This window comes from Trifolium pratense, linkage group LG4 (assembly GCF_020283565.1).
Source record: "Trifolium pratense cultivar HEN17-A07 linkage group LG4, ARS_RC_1.1, whole genome shotgun sequence".
Classification (NCBI taxonomy): domain Eukaryota; kingdom Viridiplantae; phylum Streptophyta; class Magnoliopsida; order Fabales; family Fabaceae; genus Trifolium; species Trifolium pratense.
The window spans coordinates 11,027,127-11,048,606 of NC_060062.1; the positions used below are offsets into that span (position 1 = coordinate 11,027,127).

The following is a 21,480-nucleotide window of genomic DNA, read 5'->3' on the forward strand; positions in this document are numbered from 1 at the left end:
CTTCAATATGCTTTGTGAAAATGCAAAGGAAATTGTTACACCCACCCCACGATTCTCAAGTCACACCCCCGTGTTTGTTTTATAGGACAAACCGTTCATTCATTTATGATTGAAACACTAATTCACTCATTCTTGTTTTTTAGTAGTCTAGTCATTAGAAATTTGACTCATAAGTTAAATAAGTGAAATGTCGAGAGTTTAGATCCCAACTCTTACAAGTATAGATCTGCTCCATTTTTGTAGGTTAACTATGGCTATGTTTAGCTAAATCTTTCTTTGTTGGGATTAGATGTAATTAATTTATGATCATGTACTCATCTTAACTTTGCTATATATGTTTTATTTATCAATCAATGTTAGTGATATCCTTGTTTACTTGTTTATTTCAAAGATTTGAACGATATAGACATATTTTGTTTGAATCAAAGGTTTAGGATAATCACTTGTTGAACTTCAAAATTTAGACATAGATTTTGGGTTCAATATTCACTTAAAATATCAAAGCTTAATGCTATTATATCGATTAATGATTCGAGAAATATAAGGTTAATAGGTACGATAGATTTCACGGTGTATTCTGGACACGGATGCGTTCGATGAGTGATACGTGATAATATTGATTGGTAAATGAAAATATATATATCATTAGTTGAATGATACATGTGAATGAGTTATTAAAGTCTAATCCCGACATATTTCTCTATCTAAATTTTAAACACTTTTACATCGCACTTTTTATATTAAAAAACAATCAAATCATTTCAAAACCCGCATTTAAAATCATGGTTATTGTGGATCAGCAATTAATATCACACTAGTCCCTGTGAATACGATATATTAAAAATACTTACTTTTGGTACTTCATCATCCATCAACCCACAAACTTGTTAGTAATAAACAAGGTGGACTTGACTTTTGAGTTCAGACATCTAGGTGGGCCCGGCCTGTCCCGCCTCTCCCTACTTTTGGTCGGCCTTAAACCGGCTGTGCCTAAACTAGACGAACCGTCCTCTTTGCCATCCCTACATTTAATATACATAGACAGGGGCAAAAGCCATTGGGGGCTCAAGCCCTCAAAAAAAAAAAACCTTTAATACAATAATATATTTTATTTAAGCTCCATGACTAGGGAAATGAATTTTCTCAAGTGTGATTTACACTTGAGAGAATAAAGTGTAATCTAACACCATCTAAATTCAATTTCTCTAAATTTTTATATGTTTCTCTCTCTTAATCAATGATAACAAACCACACTTTATTCTCTCAAGTGTAAATTACACTCGAGAGAATCCATCCCCCCTACTAGGCCCATTAACTTTTTAATTTTTTCGCTCTCTCTCCCAATACTTTTTTCTTTGTCGCTATTATTGTGAATTAGTTAATAGAGGTTCAAACATAATGAATTATTGAATTTTAATGTATTGAGTTTCACCTGGATAGTATGTCTAATGCGGATTGTTTGTTATTAAAAAGAAAAAAAATCACTATATTTTAGCTTACACTTACAAATCTTTTTGAATCCGCCATGTACTTATTCATAGACTAAATTCAAACTTTGACACATCAAATAGTCTCTTGTCCATCCATTAAAATATTTTTCCAATATTTACCGTAACGAGTTCTTCCAACCAAGATAATCAGAACCGGACCGATCATTGAACCGGTACGTCTACTAGTTCAAGGTTCAATAGATCGGACCGTTTTTAATTAAATATATATTTTTATTAATTAATAATTATATATAAACTTATAATTTATTTAATTTCTTACAGTCCTTTAAGTTTTTAAAATTTTATATAAATTATTTTCAAAATGTTATAAAGTTATTTAACAAACAAAGTAATTAAAGAAATGTACCAAAAAATAAAATACTTTACTAGTTATCATAGAAAAAATACGTGATTAGTTAAAAAAAAAATAATAATAATAATAATAATGCGTCAAAAAAAAAATAAAATAATAATAATAATAATAATAATAATAATAATAATAATACACTAGTTATCATTGTAAGTCCTATATGGGCTATGTAGGCCCAATACCTTTCACTTGAATATAAAAACTTAATAACCCTAAAGATCCATCATCTTTTATCCTTCTCTTATGTCAGGCGCCGCTCCTCCATCTTCTATCCATATCCTCTCTGTCATGTGTTTTCTACCGCATCTTTCTACTCTATTTTTTTTAACCAAAATTCACCCTCCGTTTTTCAAAACCTCGCTTCCAATACATCAGCTAAGAAATTTAGCAACCCAAATCTAACTATAAGTGTGAAGTTAAGATCCGAAAAATTCTCGTCCTGAAATTTATCTTTATTAACTAACCAGCTAAAACTAAGGTTTACTGAAATCTGAAACCATACCCCTTTACCTTAAACCAAATTCATCGTTGGAGCGCCGTCACTCATATCAAAGAAAACAAACACCAATGTCCTGTCCACAATGAAAAAAAAGAGGAAAACTTGTCTCAAATCTTCACAACAACAAATCACTTCTTCCACAACAACAACATCAACAAATTACTACTATTTACCGGAAGAATGTTGGGAATCTATCTTCATATTCCTAGTAAAGGACAAGGACAACGACTTCGAATCTCTCTCGATCGTCTCAAAACAGTTCCTCTCTATCACCAACCGTCTACTATTCTCTCTCAAAATTTGTTATACAATGCGCCCTTTACTCTCTTGTCTTTTTAAAAGGTTCACCAATCTCACCTCCCTCAACATCTCGTCCTACGGCGGTGATCTCAACAAACTCTTAATCGAAATATCTTGTTTCCCATTAAACCTCACATCCCTCAATATCTCCAAACAAAGACACTTTCCTGCCGATGGCTTGCAAGCTTTCTCCGGCAAGATTACAACTTTAACTTCTCTCTTTTGTTCCCACATGGTTTTTTTCAATAACTCTCACTTGTTTCTCATCTCCGACATCTTCCCATTGCTCCAAGAACTCGACCTTAGTTACAACAACGGGCCTATAAATATTCATTCTTGGAAACATTGCAATGGCATATCTGAAGAAGGTATTGCTCAAATGTTAAGGAAATGTATTAACATCAAATGTCTCAACTTAACCGGTTGTTCAAGAGTAAAGTTATTTGGAATCAACTTCGTAGTTTCTAATTCTAAACTAGAGATGTTGAACTTAACGCGGACAAGTGTTGACGATGAAACACTCTATGTGATATCGAAGAGTTGTTGCGGACTTTTGAAGTTGAGATTGAAAGGTTGTGATTATATCACAGAGAACGGAGTAAAGCATGTGATAAAAAGTTGCACACAACTTAGAGAAATCAACTTGAGGGGTTGTTCGAAAGTGCATGGTTATATTGTTAGCTACATGGTATTTTCAAGGCCATCGTTGAAAATGATACTGGCTCCACCTTGTTATTGTTTCAGTCCCAAAGAAATGAAATACTTATCGAGTGGAGGATGCCATATTTGCTAGTATTCTAAGTTACCGGTTGACCTATCTTTTTTTCCTCTTCTTTTAAGCTTGTGCAAACAACTTATGCAATATAAATTAAGTTTTATGTTTGTATTTTTATAAGCTATTTTGCATAAGCTGTTTGCATAAACTCAAAGGAAGAGGAAAAAAAAAAAAGGGTCAAACTGTACCTAAAACTGCTTTGTTGAAGTTTTAACTCTCAAATGTAATATTTTTTTTTTTTTGTTTTTATATTTACTTATTTGAAAAAATTAATTTTTCTTTATTAATGTCAATTTACAAACGCTCATTTTTCGATGATAATTGCCTTTTTATATGTTGTATCTTGTACCGGTGCTCGTACATGCAGATACTGTACACGTACCCAAACATTTCTCTTTCCACCGACGATCAATCCGGTGATGACTTTTTTCTCACACAATTATCATATTAGTGGTGCATTTTTTTCCACCCAAGAACAATTTGATAGTGACTCTTTTACCACATATGAATAACTAATGTTTCCTTCTTTTCTCGTCAATGATCAGCTTAATGGTGACTTATTTTATTGCTTACTTGTTTTCCTACCTTTAAAATGTAGGAGTTTCCTATTTTACAATAGTAATTACTAAAATAAGTCGTTTTTATAATTCCTATCTCATGACTTTTCAAGTACATTTTACTCTATTTCTTCATCAACTTGATCAACATGGCTTCTTATTTGTTCATAATCCATGTGACTTTCACTTTTTGTCACACTCTGAATTTGATAAATATCTACTCAAATGGGATTGGTTTAATTTGTTTATTAATCATTAAACCATTAAATTTGTTGATCCAAGCTTGTTTTGTTATATCGATATGTGACAACAGCACGTACATGGCTTTAGGCTCTTGTTTATGACATGGCAGCAATAGGTTCCTAATGTTCTACTTTAAAAGTGTATAAACGTCGTATAAGGAGTAACATGTAGAAGGAGGAGAATACCAAAAAACAAAAAAATGAAAATGAGAAAGTTAAGGTTGAACAATCCTTATATCTAATAAAAGAACTTCTTCTATATTTAAAATAATTGAGTCAAGAAGAAAGGACTGAAGAGGAAATATATGCTACAAGAAGTATTTTTTCCTTTAAAAATCTCAGTTGAGTTTTCTAATTGATTGATCAATGTTGTTCCATGAATAAAATGTCTTAGGAGTTCTAATACACCTTGAGACATAAGAGGAATCAAAAGATTAAGCTCTTTATTTTTCTTTTCAAGCCAAAGTTGTTGAATGAAAAAAAATAAAATGAATGACTTTATATTATAGTTCTAACACACCTCACGTGAGAGCCATTTGGGCTTTAAATAATGCGAAAGCCCAACTACCTTTTTATATCTCTAATAAATTGAAGATGATGCACTTATACTGAATTGAACTGTATGACTATTGACCTTTGAATTATTTACTTATTTGATTGCACGTGTCTTGCTATTTTTATTGTATGTGTTGTTGGATTATAGTTTAAGTTTGTATCTAATCTCATACCATAGTTAACGATAGTATCTAGTTGCATATATGTTCATTTTTTAATTTGCTTTATGGAATGTAAATTATAGGAACCTCACAATTAAATGTATCGGTGGATAAAGACTCTGAAAAAACCCAACTTACCTGGTTAAAACATATCTAATCTATTATTTTTCTTATAGCTATCGTTATGTTTTATAGTTGTTGACTTAACTCTCTTTTTATAGTGACAACTGCAAGACGTCATTAGTTTCATACTATAAATCATATCGAGCATGCAAGTTTGACCTTTGTCTTGTCTATTGTCGTGAACTTTGTGGTAAGCAGGTGGTGTTGATCCAATTGAGGTGAAGTTTTGTTGCACAATAATGATTATGTTCATGGAGGATATGTAAAAGAAGTTGAATTGTATAATACTGCTGAGTTTAATAGCAAATGTCAAGATTTGATGAACGAATTAACTATCCAAAAAAATGTGGAAATAATTTTCTTGAACTGAAAATCTTGTATACTCCAAGTCACATCATTGATTTAATACTTAAAGCAGAAAAACTAATAAACAAACATAAGCTTATGCAGTCGAGACTTATATTAACTCATGCTCATGTTTGAAATTAGATAAGAACACAAGGAAAACATCAATTCGTGAACACTCAAATGACAACTATTAATAATGTGCCAAGGCTAAAGATTTACATCCTAAGGATTTATCACATTTTCAATGGTATTTGAGAAAATGGGAGTCTGTAATTGTTAGCAACGTGCTTGAAGGTATATATCATTGGACACAAATGCCATGTTCGATGAATTCAGTAAGACCAAGAACGAAACTGAAATGTGTCTAAAAAGAAAAAGAAGACTGGAGTGCATTTAGAGATCACTGATTGCTTACATCCGGCCTCGCTAAAGCATATCTGGTTTGTTCTATTCTCTCTAACCGGAAATTTCTGCAGTTTTAATTTGAGCTGCTCATTGAGTGTAGGAAACTGTTAGTTCCACCAACCAAGTTCTTTCAAGGGGTACATTAAAGGTTTGAATGATATGAATAAGTAGCCACTGAGGTTTAAGTTGAAAGATTGGCCTCATTCTAAATCATTTGAGGAATGTTTACCTAATTATTTTCTTAAATTCATATTATCATTCGACAAGACAAACATGAACTTAAGAAAATAATTAGATAAACATTCCTCAAATAATTCAGAATGAGACCAATCTTTCAACTTAAACATCAGAGGTCACTTATTCTTATCCTTCAAACCTTTAGTGTACTCTTGAAAGACAGTGTTCTAGACTCAATGAGCAACTCAAATTAAAAATGTAGAAGTTTCCAGTTCGAGAGAATATGACAAACCATATATGCTTTACCGAGGCATGTTGTAAGCAATCAATGACGTGAGAGAATACAAGATTTTCGGTTCAAGAAAATTATTTTCACATTTTTTTGGACAGTGAATTCTGTCATCACTATTCAAATCTTTACCATTTGCGCTCAAGCTCAGCAGTAGCATGTGATTCAACTTCTTTTGCATATTCTCCATAAACATAACCATTATCGTAGCAGCTAAACTTCACCTCAACTGGATCAACACGATCTTCAAGTTGCTTACCTCACGAAGCTAACGACAACAAACAAGACAAATGTTCTACAGGATCTATAGCATGAAACTAATAACGTCTTGCAGTTGTCATTACAAAAAAATGGGTCAAGTCAACAACCATAAAACATAAGGATAACTTTAAGAAAAAAAATAGATTAGATAGGTTTCAATCAAGTAAGTCGGGTTTTTTCAGAGTTTTCAACCATCAATACATTTAGTTGTGAGAGTGAGATTCCTATATAAAAAATAAACATACATAAAACTAGATATTATTGTTAACTAGGGCTTGAGATGAGATACAAACTTAACCCAACAACACAGTAAAAACACTAAACCACGGGCTATCAAATAGGTAAATAATCCAAAGGTCAATACTCATACGGTTCAATTAAGTATAACCATAATCTTTAGCTTATTAGAAATATAATATAAAGGTGAAACCCAAATGACTCTCACGTGAAGAGGTGTGTTAGAACTATAATATAAAACAATTCATTTTTCTTAACCCAACAACTTAAGCTTTGGCTTAAAAAAAAAAACTTAAGCTTTTTGTTTCTCTTATGTCTTAGCTAGGTGTGTTAGAATTCCTAAGATATTTTATTCACGAAACAAGATTAACCAATATATCAAAAAACTCAATAGAGATTCTTAAAGGAAAACATACCTTCTACCGTAGTATTTATTTCCTCTTCAGTCTTTTCTTCTTGACTCAACTGTTTTAAATGTGAAAGAAGTTCTTCTTGACTCATCCTTTTCTTTTTCATTTTTTTTCTTGGTATTCTCCTCCTTCTTGAAGTTACTCTTTATACGAAGTTTATACACTTTCAAAGTAGCACATTAGAAAGCTGTTGATGCCATGTCATCTCTCTAGTCTTCCATTCTTCCGTCATCTTCATTGCTATTTCCTCATAGAAACATGAATCACTAATTCAGAGAAAGTTCAATGCAAACTATATATCCACCGAGTTGAAATTTCAATTTTATTAATATTTATGAACTGTTATTATCTTATCACCATTGCAAAAGTCACCGAGTCACCATTGTAATCATGCAGGAAAGCATAATCAGAGAAGAGAACTAAAACAAGCTAATCAGTTAATTTTGAAAGGATAATAAAAAGGGTAAAACAGGCACAACAAATAATAAATCACACATTTGAGTCTGAATTGATTTTGACTGCGGCCACCAAACTACGATTACTTACTAGCTTCAATCATGAATTGAGTTTTAGGAAAAAAATCGATTTGCAAACTCAAGAAAAAGTCATGACAGAGAATTGAACACATACTTGCATTTTGTTTTGAAATTAGAAATTGGATCCAACACTTGCGCTTTCCTGCTGTTTGCGTTTCCTTTTTGCTCCTTAAAACATTAACAAATCAAAACTGAAAGTAACATTCTAATTGTGAACTGAAGAGTGTAAATGTACCGTATAATAATAACATTCAAATTGTAGGCATTGCTAAGCGTTTCAAATCAAGCCGTTTAGTACAGATATTGGAAACTGAAATACCATATATAGTTTAGTTATTGGGAGGGAGAAAACAATAATGTCTGCTGTTTCAAATATGGGGAGAAAAATCTGCAACCGATCAAAACCTGCAAAAACCGCGGCGGCAAGAATATGGGCAGGTGGAATCGGGTAAACCGGTTGCCGGCGTAAAATCTTCCTGATTTTTTTTCTATGCTCAAAGTAAAAGTAGGGTTGGGAATAGGGTAGACCGAGTTAGATTTTATCAAGCCTAGGCATAACATGTAAATAAATCAAAGATGTAGTATGTGATTTTTTGGAAGTCCGGTATGATGTGTTAGTGTGACAATAGTATATTTAACATATTTAAATAAATCGTTCGAAAGAACCAATTCGATTCCTAAAAAATTAGAGAATTAATAAATAAAAAATTGGGCACATTTATGCAAGATGCAGAGTATTTTGGCTTGGAGACGGTAAATTCTCACTTATTTGGAGATTAAATCCATGTTTATCTTTTAGTAAAAAAAATATTCGATGTTTATCTTGATATTTATAGCATGCTTGTTTAACTATTAAGTTTTCGCAATAATACTATGAAATAAAATAGGCTAAATAGGACGCTTAAGTACTTTTCATTTAGGTCTGTTTGGTATGATAAGAAGTAAGTGGAAGGAAAAAATTTTACATAAGTTTCATTCATTGATTTGTATAATTTTTTTTTTCTTGCACTTTTTTTTCCATCATACCAAACGGACCCTTAGTGTTCCTAATTTTTTTTTAACTTTGCTTACATAGTTATTGATGTGGCAAAGTAACACATCGAAATGAATGGTACGTTGAAAAGGAAAACTTATCAATAATCATTTTCTATGAGAACACTCCCTTTTTAAGAGGTTGATAGTGTATTTATCATCTGTATGAGAAAAGTGTCTGGACTTATAATAAGATTCGCTAGTATGCCTAACAATATTATGTATAAATAAATGATTTATGCGTACATATATAACGGATAACAAAAAATAAAATTGAAGGTTTTTGAGAAAAGCAAATGAAAATGATTAATATAACAAATAAAATTAAAGTTAATGAACCAGTTTATAAAATTAATTAATTAAGGGACCAATATAAAACCAATAAATAAATTAAAGGATAAATTGTCCGATTTAGTCACACAAAAATAAAAATATTGTATGCTTAATTATTAGACTGATTCCATCACCCTCCTTCGATAAATATTTTATATATATGAAGAAAAAAAGTAAAACTAAGGAAAATCATCAATTGACATATAACAAAAAGATTAACATTGCTTGAAAGCATTAACTTCTTGACACATGTTGATTGATGCAAACATAATATAAGAAATTAAATGCATAGTAGAATAAGTAGTAAATCCATTCTCATCCAGCATATGGATAGGGAATGAATTAATCCTCCTACTTTAGATTTCCTAATTACAATCCAAATACCATATAGGCTTAAACATAAAATTAAAAGAGTATTAATTAAGGTCCATCTCAATTTAAAAGTTGCCATAGACAAAGGAAGAGAAATGAAGAGGATTGAGAAATGGAGAGATAGAGAGAAACAAAGTAAGAGTGATGATGAGATTCTCATTAATTCACCTATGTCCCTAACCATGGTTGGTGAGCAAAGTGAAGTAACCCAAGGGAAGCCAAATATCTCCCTAGATTACATATGCAAGTGTTTTTGAGTTCCACATTCTATTGATGTAGGTCTCAAAATGATGATGAAATGTACTACATATATGCTAATTGGGAAAGTAAAAAAATTACTTCCCTCCTAAAAATAACTAAATTGGGCTTAAACTCCCATAGTTTAGCCACAATGAAATTTACATAAAGAAAAAAAAAAGTTATTTTCTCTCCTTACCCAAAGGAAAGATGGTTAATTTGTTGGTTGGTTAAACCCTTCTTTTTATAAAAATTAATTTGATAAACATGACTTATCCTAATCCTAATCCTAATTAACACTAAAGACTATAACACTATAGCTAGATGTTACCATACAAAAAAGATGGGACATCCAATGTCCCTTAATTGCTAAATTTTCCTCTTTATCCAAAGAGGTGTGATTAGCAATTAATTAAAGGGGATACCCATTTCTAAACTAGCTTAATTTCAAATTGATGAGCTATACCTATTTGTGAGATTCTTCAATTTACAATTTTTGAAAAACCATTCTTTATTACTTTCACTTTGCCCTCCATGGGCTAAAGTTAATTAATAAGATGATTTTTTTTTTTTTTTTGGTTTAGCCTTTCCAAGGGCTAAGTTTTTCCATTCTTTTCCCAACTTAAAGCTATTTCCTATAGCTTTTGTTGGTGATTAAACATTTTGGTTCTCTTCAAGGAACCAATGCAACTTTTTTTTCTTGAAAATATGGGACAATGCATGAGCATGACTCTCCAAATTATATGGAGAGGAAACCTTTGGGCCCCTATGGGGGGCCTATGATGATGATGAGTGGAAAAGCCCAAATTCCATTGATGGGCTTTTTTCTTTGGTGTTAGTGAAAAGTGTGTGTGTGTGTGTGTGAAGGATGAGAGAACACCATGGTTAGGCCAAAGGTTGATTGATGATATAAGAGACTTCAAGAAGCAATAACTTGGGAAGTTTTGACACAGCTAGTGATTTTTTTTGAGATCATTGATATGATATATGAGTCTCTAACGATGAGGAATTGGAGCTTGTAGAGCCATTGTCACGCCTGTGGCACAGCAAAACACACTGTCAAAAATATTAGTACCTCATTAATACATGATCAAGTTGCATAATCAAATAAGCTAACAAAAAAATATAGAAGTTTTAAATTGCAGTTTGCAACTAGTTGTAATCATGTGCATTTATTCAATCAAGTCAAATCTCGATTGTTGGATTTAAATTACACCTCAGTGCAATTATCGAGATTTGCCTGATGAATTGTTTGCAACTAATACTTGGTCAATAATTTATGACAATATTAAAAATTGCAAAAGAAATAAAACCGACACTCACTCTATCTTCTTTTAAACATAAAAGTCATAGTTTATAAAACCCATTTTTAAAGCGGTATAATCTACATAACAATCATCTTTTAAAAAAGTCTGTGAGCAAATGTTGACGACACTTCTTATGTCACAGTTGCAATTGTGAAATTTATGATTATGAACATGATTTTAAATTGCCGTATGTAACTCTAATGACGGCTTCAAAAATGATTTTAATGTCAATGCAGCGTCAACGTTATCGAAATTGCAACTTTGACTCACTACAACATTTGTTGTCTTTAGCAACACTTTTTTATGCAACTTGTATAAACTGTTACCTAAAAGTGGCTAAGCTAACACGTTTTGACTGTTGCCAGTGCCTTTTAGGCAGCGCTACATAAGTGTTCCCTGAAATAGAAAAGGGAACATTTTCGGACTGTTACTATGATATTTCTTTTGCAATAGTTAACAACTGTGCCTATAGATATTTGTGGGGACAATTTTAAGGCGTTACATTATTTATGACAAAAGGCAACATTTATCAACAATTGCTTTAAATATTCAACTTAAAAAAAATACTTTACTCTATTATAAAATTAATTAATTTTATCTCACTAGTTCAATTAAAAGACTAATCCCATCCACCCTGACCCATCACACACAAAACAAGTTTGAGAGTTAAACCCGACTGCGTGGCTCCTTCTCCTCCGTCTCCTTAAATCGAAAATCCATCTCAATCCATAGCTTTATAAATTCTCCCACTGCTCAATCCCTAGATTTTTAGGGTTTCCAATTTATTCTGTCACACCATCCAATCCCTATCTTTCTAGGGTTTCTGATCTATTCCTCTTTCTCGTATTTTTTTCTGACCAAAATTAATGGCTTCCATCCGGAGACCCTATATCAGTGGCGTCATAGTTTCAGAGATTAGTTAGCGGAGTTGGTGGCTAGGATAAGGGTTTCATGAGTGATCTGAATGCAGATCTAGATTTGTTGAAGGATTTTTTCTGGTATGTTATTCTGGGTTTGTTTGTTCTTATTTTCTTCTAGATTGTTTTTTCTGGGTTTTTTGTTTAACAAGCTGGGTTTGTTTGTTATTGTTGTTGTGGATGAAATTTTTGTGATGTTTAGTTATGAGATTGTGGATGTATTTTGCACAGTGTTGAGCAACATTAACTTCTTATATCGTGAGTCTCTTTATAAACTTCAACTTAGATTGAGTTTTCCCTAAATTGTGCCAAAACCCTAACATCATCTTTCATCCCAAACTAAATTTCTCTGTTCTTGGCTCAGTTAGAAATTTGATGTTAATTTGTCTGATTATTAAATTTGCATGTTTTTCATATTCTGTTCAACTTCAAACCTAACAAGATTTGGTACTATTTGAATGGCACTTTGTTGGTTTTTAGTATGTATAGGTTTTTGATAATTGTTTATACTTTCTAGATTGGTGTTTTGTGTTTGCAGGATTTTATGAAATATAGTGATTACTAAATTACTAAATATTAATTACTAGTTAATACTTAGTATGTAGAGGATAGTGGTTTTATGAATGAGCCAATTCATCTTGAGTGAAAACTCATGCTGAGTATGAATGAACACCAATTCATCTTGACTAAAAACTCATGAAAAAAGATGCAATGATGTTGTGTATGCTATACATTTTGGTAATGCGCTAAGAAATATAAACCAATGATTTATAGACTTGCTATTTGAGTGAGTTGCCTACAAGGGAAGAAGAATCAAAGAATACTCTAAATTGGACCCAAATTTTCATTTCACAGTTGATATAATTTCTTCTATTACATACATGATTCATGGGTGGATTTCTTAATCTATAGTTTATTAATTGATTTGGTTTTCTTGTTAGGAAATGAACACCTTGATTAAATAATGAAACAAAAATGATATAGAAGTTTTGTGCAAGCTTATTAATGTCAATTAACATTGGAGAACTTGGCATTTACTTTTAGCAAGATATTTATGTGCTTATATTTAAATGCATTTTGTTGTAATATGTAGATAAATTCGATCCTTACCAAGCAATTGAAAATTGTGGTAAGGGAAGCAATTTACTCTTAACAAATTAATTTTGATTATAAACTTCATTGTGAGTTATTTGCAATTCAATTTTTCACTGCTAATTTCATATTGTCTACATTTTTTAAGTTATTCCTAACTTGTGTATCTGACCTTAAATTATTTAAACCTATCTAATTGTTTGATTTTAGCTCTTCTTTTATTTAATTTCATTATTCAATTAGCTGTGTAGACACCACTGTGTTGGGTTTTGCAGCCCTCTACCTTCTAGAGGAAATCTAGGTATTGTTGTTTGTATTTAAGAGTTGTGTGGGGCAGGTTAAAAGGAACCATCACTTATTCTCATAATAAGAGATAGTTCAAATATGAAATTGAATTTTCAATGAAATGGCTAGATGTAATTTGGTACATTTACATTAGAGATGACAGTGATACTCTAATTTTGTAATGACAATATGCTTTCTAGTGCGTATAGGATGTGTTGTTTGCATAATTAGTGAGATTGTAGTTCAGTTTTTGTTCAACTATTGATTAATTTGGTGTAGCAGGTTTTACATTGGAGCAATACGATTAAAAGGGATTACGATCAAAGAAATGTTGGAATTGCTAAAGATCATTGAAAAGTAACAGAAGGCATGTTACAACTGCTTCTTCATATGATTATGCAACCAAGATAGTGGGGGCAATGAAAGGAAATTTACTATTTACACCAAAAGTGTCCAATTTTAGTTGTATTATGGTTTTGAGAAAAACATTGTCTTAATTTTAGTTGTATTATGGTCTTGAGTAGTAACCATGACTTTAGGTGTTATATAGTAATCAGTACATGTTGCTACTTTTAGTACCCATAGAAAGGAGGTACTCTGTTATGCAATTATGTAATACTACAAACAATTGAATGAAGGAGATCATTTATTTGCCTCACTTTTATTTCAAATATATAATTTGAATATTAAATTTGGTTAAAATATTTTCAAAATTATTATCTTAATTACAAAAGTAAATTTAAAAACCAGCTTGATAATATGTAATGGGGACATTTGATAATTGTTCCCTTTGCTTAATCTTTAAGGCAACAATTATAGACTGTAAATAAATTTGGCAACGGGTAATAACTGTTGCCTAACATTTTCCGAATAACTGTTCCCTGTTCTTTATAACTTGGGCGACAGTTTTAAAAAGTGTGCCCAAAACGTGAAAAAACTGTAACCTTAGACAATAGGTAACGCTCGCTTATAAAACAGGTGAAAACTGTTCCCTATACTTTTAGACAACAATTTTCATGGTTTAGGCTACACTTTTGACCTGTGGTCGAAATGCAAAAATGTTGTAGTGACTGCATGACTGCATCGACCTTATTTTTTATCCTTTTGTATGATATAAAAGTTTGCAGCGTATCTTGACTATAGCCGTAATTTAAAATCATGATTATGAGAGTATAGTTATAAGTAAAAACCTGATGGTAGGGCAGCGGGGGAAGGTGCAAGAGAAATGGGTGTTCCATAATGCTGAGCAGCATAACCACCAGTTGAAGCAATTGGAGAATACTGAAACACTTGAGGTGGGTAGTTAACGCCATAACCTTGACCGGAAGTGTAGCCGCCGGTTGTTGCACCGCCAGTTCCTTCGCCATACTGAAGATATGGATAGTATGCTGCAGCTGCTGCTGCACCACCAGTCATCATTCCTCCAGCTGGTCCATTTCCATAAACAGGGTACTGTGCTGCTGCTCCACCGTACATACCATAGTAGCTCTGCATTTTCAATTACATTACAATCACATTTTACTTAAGAAGAAAATTGTAAATTATCTATGAACTACTGTATGTCAAACATCACACGGCTGCTGACACTTCGATACAGATAATAATTTAGAAAATAACATAATTTAATATAATTATAAATATCAATGTTGTATTGGTGTCTGACATTGAAACATGTCTGATTCGAAGCGTGTTCGTGCTTCATATTTATGAAAAGTTCGTTATAATTTATTCAATTTAATTTTAATTAACATTGACATGATCATTAGTAAAAAAAACATTAACATAAATAATAATTTTCAATTTTATATAATACTATGTTAATATTTTGCTTATAAAAAAAATAAAATCGGAGAAAATATTGTATTTATTCCATTCCACTACGAGCATGCTGTGGATAAAATAATTTAGGGTCAGCAAAAGGCTTTGAATGTATAGAAGACTGTGAAAGTATAGTTGTTTTAATAAATTGGACCACACACAAATTCAGAAGACAAACCTCACTGTTTTTGTTTGAAAGAAAGAGAAAAAGTGGAAAGAAATAGAAGAAAGAAAAGTTTGACTAGTGCATTCCACAATCATTTGTTAGTTCTATGGAATCATCAATTATTATGACCAGCAATAGTAGTACTTGTTGTTAAGGTCACTGACTTACCACGTTCACCTCCACATTTTGTAGTGTAGGGTACAATAATGAGCTGTAGTGAAAAAAGTTAGGTGCCCACATTCATAAGCAAGGTACATTTGGATTTACTATTATACCCCTTTCATTGCTATATTTGTGGGCCTAACCTATATCTTATGATGTTTAAGGTGCACCCAAATTGGTGAAAATAGAATTTTCTTTTCACACAAGTCTTTATTTAATTTTTACCAAAAAAAAAAAAAAGAATTTTTCTGATTATTTATTTGATAAATAACCTTTTGGATAAACAAATTTATTTCGGTGAATGTAATATGAACCTTTTAAAATATTAAAAGTGAGCCATTAAGTTTGTTAATAATTTGAGTAAAAAAAAAAGTTTGTTAATAAAAAGTAAATTTTATAATAATAAAAAAAAAATTGTTTCATTTTTTTTTTATAAGATCAATTTGTTTCATTTTTCTATCATACTTTCTTCCATCTTAAATATTACTTTTTTTTTTCCTTTCAAATAGTGGATAGAATTCCAACATTACTATATTGTGGAATTTTCATTCGGGGCGCAAATTATGTGGAGAAAAGGTAGTCCTCTACCTCACGAAGCCGAAACATGTGGTTGGTTTGAAGGAAAATCTACATTGACTTTGGAATTTGATTATACTAACGTGTTCATAGAACTATATCGTAAACTAGTCGTAGACAGTGTCGCCCGTAAACCCAACTCCCAAACTAATTTTGGTGCTCTTTTTGATGTGCTTGTAAAGCTTTCTTAGTATTCATTATGCAATGTATCATCTGATATTGAGAATATTTTGATGATTGAAATAAGTTTAAATTTTTACCCTAAAAAAAAATCATAAGAACTTGTTTCATAAAAATAGAAGATATTATTAAAACAAAACCTCCTACGCAAAGGCTCTTATAACTTGTGATTTATTTCAAACAAAAATCTAGTAACATATTACATATTTTTCATGTGTTAATCATCTAATTCTCAAGGAAATGAGTCTGATAATTCAAAGTTTGGTTACACGAATTGATTCATTTTAGAGAGAGTTTATTAATGACGTGAGTCCAATTTTTAGTTTAATATTAAATATTTGAATGAGCTATAGAGTAGTAGTTGGTTCTATTTGGTGAAAGATAAAAACCATGTGTGTCGTAAAAGTGATGCTTCAAAACGGATCCTAGGTAAAAGGTATATATAGAACAGACAAGAGAAGAGAAAGTAAAAGTTAAAAGTACAAACCGTAGGGTAACTGTAATCCGGTGAGTAAGAAGAGTACCTGAAAATAGTGATCACAAAGCCATTACCAAAGAGAAAGTTCCAAGTGAATATAACAGTGCATAATTAAATATGCCAAAAACAATTTAACTAAGCAAGTAAAAAACATGAGAAACTATATATATTAATGTCAATGACTATTTTCAAACCATATAAAATATGTGATCACAAGCAATTACAAAAGAGAAAGTTAAGAAATCAAAGTGAATATAACAATATATAATTAAGCAGGCCAGAAACAATTTAAATGAAACAAGTAAAAAAAATGAGAATTATGATTAAATAGAGTAAAATTTGACTATATTTCAGACAAACAAATTTATGATTTTAGTTGCTTATATTATAATTGTAAAAAAAAGGCTTATATTATATAAACTAAAATGAGTAATATTTTCTATTGCAAAAAATAAAAATAAGTGAGTAATATTTTGTAAAATTTTGAGAGATCTAGAACACACAATAATATTATTTTTTTTGAACATATAGAGACAAGACAATATTAAATACATTTTAATTTTTTTTACACAAACAATGTATTAGTTAAATATTTTATTTATTTGCCTAAAAAAGTATTTTATGAATATTACACAAAATAATGATTTTTTTCCAATCCTTATTGTTCCATATTATACAAATATGTGAACAAGTACAAACCCATTGTCAAAAAAAAAAAAGTACAAACCCATGTGAAGCTGTTAGTGGCAAAAATGGTGTATAAAATCATCTCTCATATATACAAATATGTGCTGACCAACTTTTTGTTGTTGTTCAAAGAGAGATAAAGAAGTTTGATGGAAAAGTTACATAAACTCATAAAGATACCATGTGGACTATGGAATTTATTTTGTTTTTATTTAATTTAAAAGAATACTACATATGAACTGGCAAAGCATGCTAGATTGGTGTTAGTGATAAGCCTAGTTAGTAGTATTAAATTATATTCAATGGTGTTTGTTGTGTATGAGTTGGAATTGCACGTGACATTCCAACCTTATAGTACAAATATAAATGGTGTATCATGTGCGGGGTTTGGATTGCATTTGACTGCATACAACTGGGAAAAAGTTGACCATCCGATTAAGATTAGATGATTCAGATATAAAATAATTATACAGTTTAATTAAAAAAAATATATATCAGGACCGTTTGATCTTAATTGAATGGACAGGTCTTTTCTAACTGTACGACTGCATATAATCCAGATAATCATGTGTGTGATATTGAAGAGAAAAAAAAGAGAAGAAATAAAAAAAGTAGTGTATAGTGTGGTAGAAGCATATTCATACCCATAAACATTATAAGGTATCCCTTGCTGGATGGCATAATGAGGGAAGGTTGCAGCTGAAGGAAAAGCTGATCCCACTCCTCCAAATCCTGTCTGGTAAGAACCCATTACCCTAAAGTTCCTCCCTCCTCCTCCTACAAATATTCATCATTACATAAAACTAATCAATACTTCCATAATCAATATAATGTTTCAAAAATAAAAATATCGTAGATGCAGTTTAGATGATAAAAAATTGTAGAGACATTTGATGTATTATAATGATGGTTCAAACCAACGATACTATATTTTGTCTAAGAATATTATTGCTAGCTAGAAGTTACATTAGTACTTTACAATTTAAAATCTTGAATTAACGACGAGAAAATAGATAAAAAAATATGAAATTTGTCTTTCCATTCTATTTATTTGTATTAATACAATTTTCTCTATTTAAAATAATGTTGATTTCTTTTTTTTTATTGACAAATATATTAGATATAAATATGAAAATGAAAAAAGTATAAGAGAGAATTAAAAAAATGAAGAGGTAGCAGAAATACACTCCATCAGAATCAAATAATTTTTAAGGTAAGATAGAAAAACAAACAGACAAATAATTAATGTTGATTTAATCTTGTAAAAAAAAAAAACATTAAAGGGAATAAAAGCAGTTGAGTAGACTGCTTTGGTTCCATGCTTCTTAGGTACACTTGTTTTTTTTATGTATTTTGTTTCCCAAAAACATACATGAAATATTGAAACACTAACACATGGATAAAAACATAATACAACTTTACACTCTGGAAGAATATTCAAGCTTAGTTGCCACTTAGCTGTGTGTGTCTTCTTCTTTTTTCACCAAAGAATATTTTCACGGTGTCATTTAAGTTTCACTCAAACAAAAACAATAATTTACAAAAGGAATATCCAACTAACATTAAGCTTGTGCATAGAGAATATGTGAATAAGAATTTTTTTTAACGACAAATATATTATTATCCAGGTCTTCGCACAGGATGAACAGAGTGAAAAAAAAAAAGCATATGTGAATAAGAACGAGTTGATAAATGTAGAGCATCTTGAATAATGATATAGAATAAAATGAAAGATTTTATGTAACTATTCTTTGAGATCTTATGCATCATATCAATATCAAATCAAATAATTTTTTAAGTATAAACTTATAATTATTAGATAAAATGAGTTTATTAAGTATATAATATAATGAAGAATGTAGTTTGTATGCACCGTTAGTATATAAAAAAAATTAAAAAAATTATACATGCATCTGATTCAGTTACCGTGTAAATATTTGTAGATATATTTTTGGTGCGTAAAAATTAATATATCTCAAAGATTAGAAAATAAACTATATAGAGAAGAAGTTTGAAATTAAATATAATTTTATTCAAATTACCATGCTTTGGTGTTGAAGGCTTAGATCTTTGGACACCCAAAGAAGCAAGATTGCAATTAGCTCTCCTGCCATCAATGATTGGAGCAGCATCCACACAAGCTCTCATAGCAGCATCAGGCTCACGAAAAGTAACCTAATTAATGGAAACAAACAAAAGTTCACTTTCAATATAAGTACAAGCATTAATGGTGGAGAAATAATTGGAAAAAAAAAAAAGATGAAATGTACAAAAGCATTATATTGAACTACTTAGTTAGAGTGAAAGAAACTTAACATGTGTATATACTTCATTTCTTTATAAATGATTTAAATACGCGACATGATATTGTAAGAGTCTAAGTTGTACAGTTAGCATGATCAATTGAGAAACTTCATTTTTTTTATAAATAAGTACTTAAATACGCGACATGATACTATAAGAGCCTGAGTTGTACTGCTACCATGATCCATTAAGATTCATACTTCGTTACTTCGAATTAAAATCATTGTTTATATATATAATAAAACATATATATTATAAACTTCATCTAAATTAACAATGATTTTTATACTTGAAGTAAAAATTCAATAAATAATATATAGAATAAAATATAATGATAATTTAATAAAGAGATTAATCAAATATTAAGAGATGATAAACATACAAAACCATAGCCTTTGGATCTTCCAGTGGCTTTGTCAGTGATAACAACAGCTTCCAAGATCTCACCAAATTGTTCAAAATATTTCTTCATAGTTTCCTTTTGAGTTTCCCAAGCTAACCCTCCAACAAAAACTTTGGTGTATGTTGTGTCACCAAATTGTCCTGCCAAATTAACTGGAGTCATCTTGAATTTTCTTGTTTCTTGATGATGATCTTCTAAATATTTTTCAATATTATCCTCTAGAGTTATAGCTAGCTATGCCAAAACTTCCCAAGTGTTATTTTTTTTTGTTGTAAAAAATGAAGTCTATAGATAGATCTAGTTGATGGGGTTGTAGAATATGAAAAAAAGATTCTAAATTTAGAAGGATCTTCCTCTCAAGGTTGTGGTTGGTGTGTTTTTGGAGATGAGTGGTGATGTGAATAGAAGAGAGACAATTAGGTCAGAGAAAAAAAAGAGAGAGAGAATTGAGAGGGAAGAGAAAGCAAAAGATAGAAAAAAAAAAGAGGAAAGGAGGTTACATAATAAGGACATGAATTATATACATAGCAGCCCCCACCCCACCTGTTTGCATTATTCAATATACTTTATATAGTTTATAATATTATCCTATCTTACCGATAATCCAACTCAAATTCAGAAGAAAAAAAATTTATCTAAGAAAACAGGATATGATAAATTTTAAGATTAATTTATCATATCTTATTGTTTTATTAAACACTGGATGTATTGAAAGATAATATAATATAGTTATTATATTTTGTCGTTTATCATGCACATCAAACGAATATATAATATTTTTAAAAAATTCTTATAAATAAACAATTTTTAAAATATAATATTTAAGAATCAAAACCATAAACCGGGGAGGGTGTGATTTTGGTTCGCGCTTTTATTGGTTGGCGCTTATATTGGTTCGATTTTATGACTACTTTGTATAGCTGTAATCATTTCATTGAGTTTTATATTCAAATTTCCATGTGGTAGTACAAACGCATGCAATGTTGTTACTTTTCACATAGGTACATTTTTCACTTAAGCCTTAAAAGAATCCAATATTTGAAATTAGAACTAATGATTTACTTTGTCTTAAAGTCAATTTTTATTTCATGTTTAAACAATTTTAAAAAATTTAAAATATAGTTATATAGATTTGAGGTGGAATTCGAAAGATGGTTGGAAATTATGAAGTGATAGAGGGTGACGGTAATATAGCTACGTTATTGGGTGGAGTGTTGTGTCTTTAAGGTGAATTTTCTAGTCACTAGACTACTTAATAAAAAAAAATGAAGAACATGAATTTAGTATAAGAAGTACTTTTTTTTTAACTGCAAAAGTATAACTGTATAAATAATTTTTAAAGCAAGAACAAGTATGAGTACAAGTAGTACTAGACCCACTATTAAGTAAAAGTATA

General features: G+C 30.5%; 2 protein-coding genes across 3 annotated transcripts; one reads left to right on the forward strand and one right to left on the reverse strand.

The window, feature by feature from the left end:
* The first annotated feature begins 2,091 nt into the window (after positions 1–2,091).
* Positions 2,092–3,760, forward strand: LOC123919722 (F-box/LRR-repeat protein 2-like). The gene has a single exon (XM_045971713.1). The coding sequence runs from the start codon at positions 2,442–2,444 to the stop codon at positions 3,450–3,452; it is 1,011 nt and encodes a 336-aa protein (XP_045827669.1). The 5' UTR covers positions 2,092–2,441; the 3' UTR covers positions 3,453–3,760.
* Positions 3,761–9,274: 5,514 nt separating this feature from the next.
* On the reverse strand, positions 9,275–20,628 carry LOC123919721 (RNA-binding protein 24). Of its 2 annotated transcripts, none has more exons than XM_045971711.1 (6): positions 20,064–20,628; positions 19,420–19,552; positions 18,022–18,154; positions 16,700–16,736; positions 14,501–14,798; positions 9,275–10,745 (listed from the first exon to the last, which is right to left on the reverse strand). In XM_045971711.1, the coding sequence occupies exons 1-6, from the start codon at positions 20,244–20,246 to the stop codon at positions 10,705–10,707; spliced, it is 825 nt and encodes a 274-aa protein (XP_045827667.1). In that variant the 5' UTR covers positions 20,247–20,628; the 3' UTR covers positions 9,275–10,704. The 2 variants fall into 2 exon arrangements, with proteins under 2 accessions (XP_045827667.1, XP_045827668.1); XM_045971712.1 differs by having other exon boundaries at positions 9,275–10,765; positions 20,064–20,575.
* Positions 20,629–21,480: the final 852 nt, after the last annotated feature.

Bases quoted from the DNA above. Each gene is read 5' to 3' on its own strand.
- LOC123919722 (XM_045971713.1), top strand. From the start codon at position 2,442: ATGAAAAAAAAGAGGAAAACTTGTCTCAAATCTTCACAACAACAAATC.
- LOC123919721 (XM_045971711.1), bottom strand. From the start codon at position 20,246: ATGACTCCAGTTAATTTGGCAGGACAATTTGGTGACACAACATACACC. The intron at 19,553-20,063 runs GTATGTTTATCA...TCCATTAATTAG, and splicing joins GATCCAAAGGCTATGGTTTT to GTTACTTTTCGTGAGCCTGA. The intron at 18,155-19,419 runs GTAATTTGAATA...GAATATTTGTAG, and splicing joins GCCTTCAACACCAAAGCATG to GAGGAGGAGGGAGGAACTTT.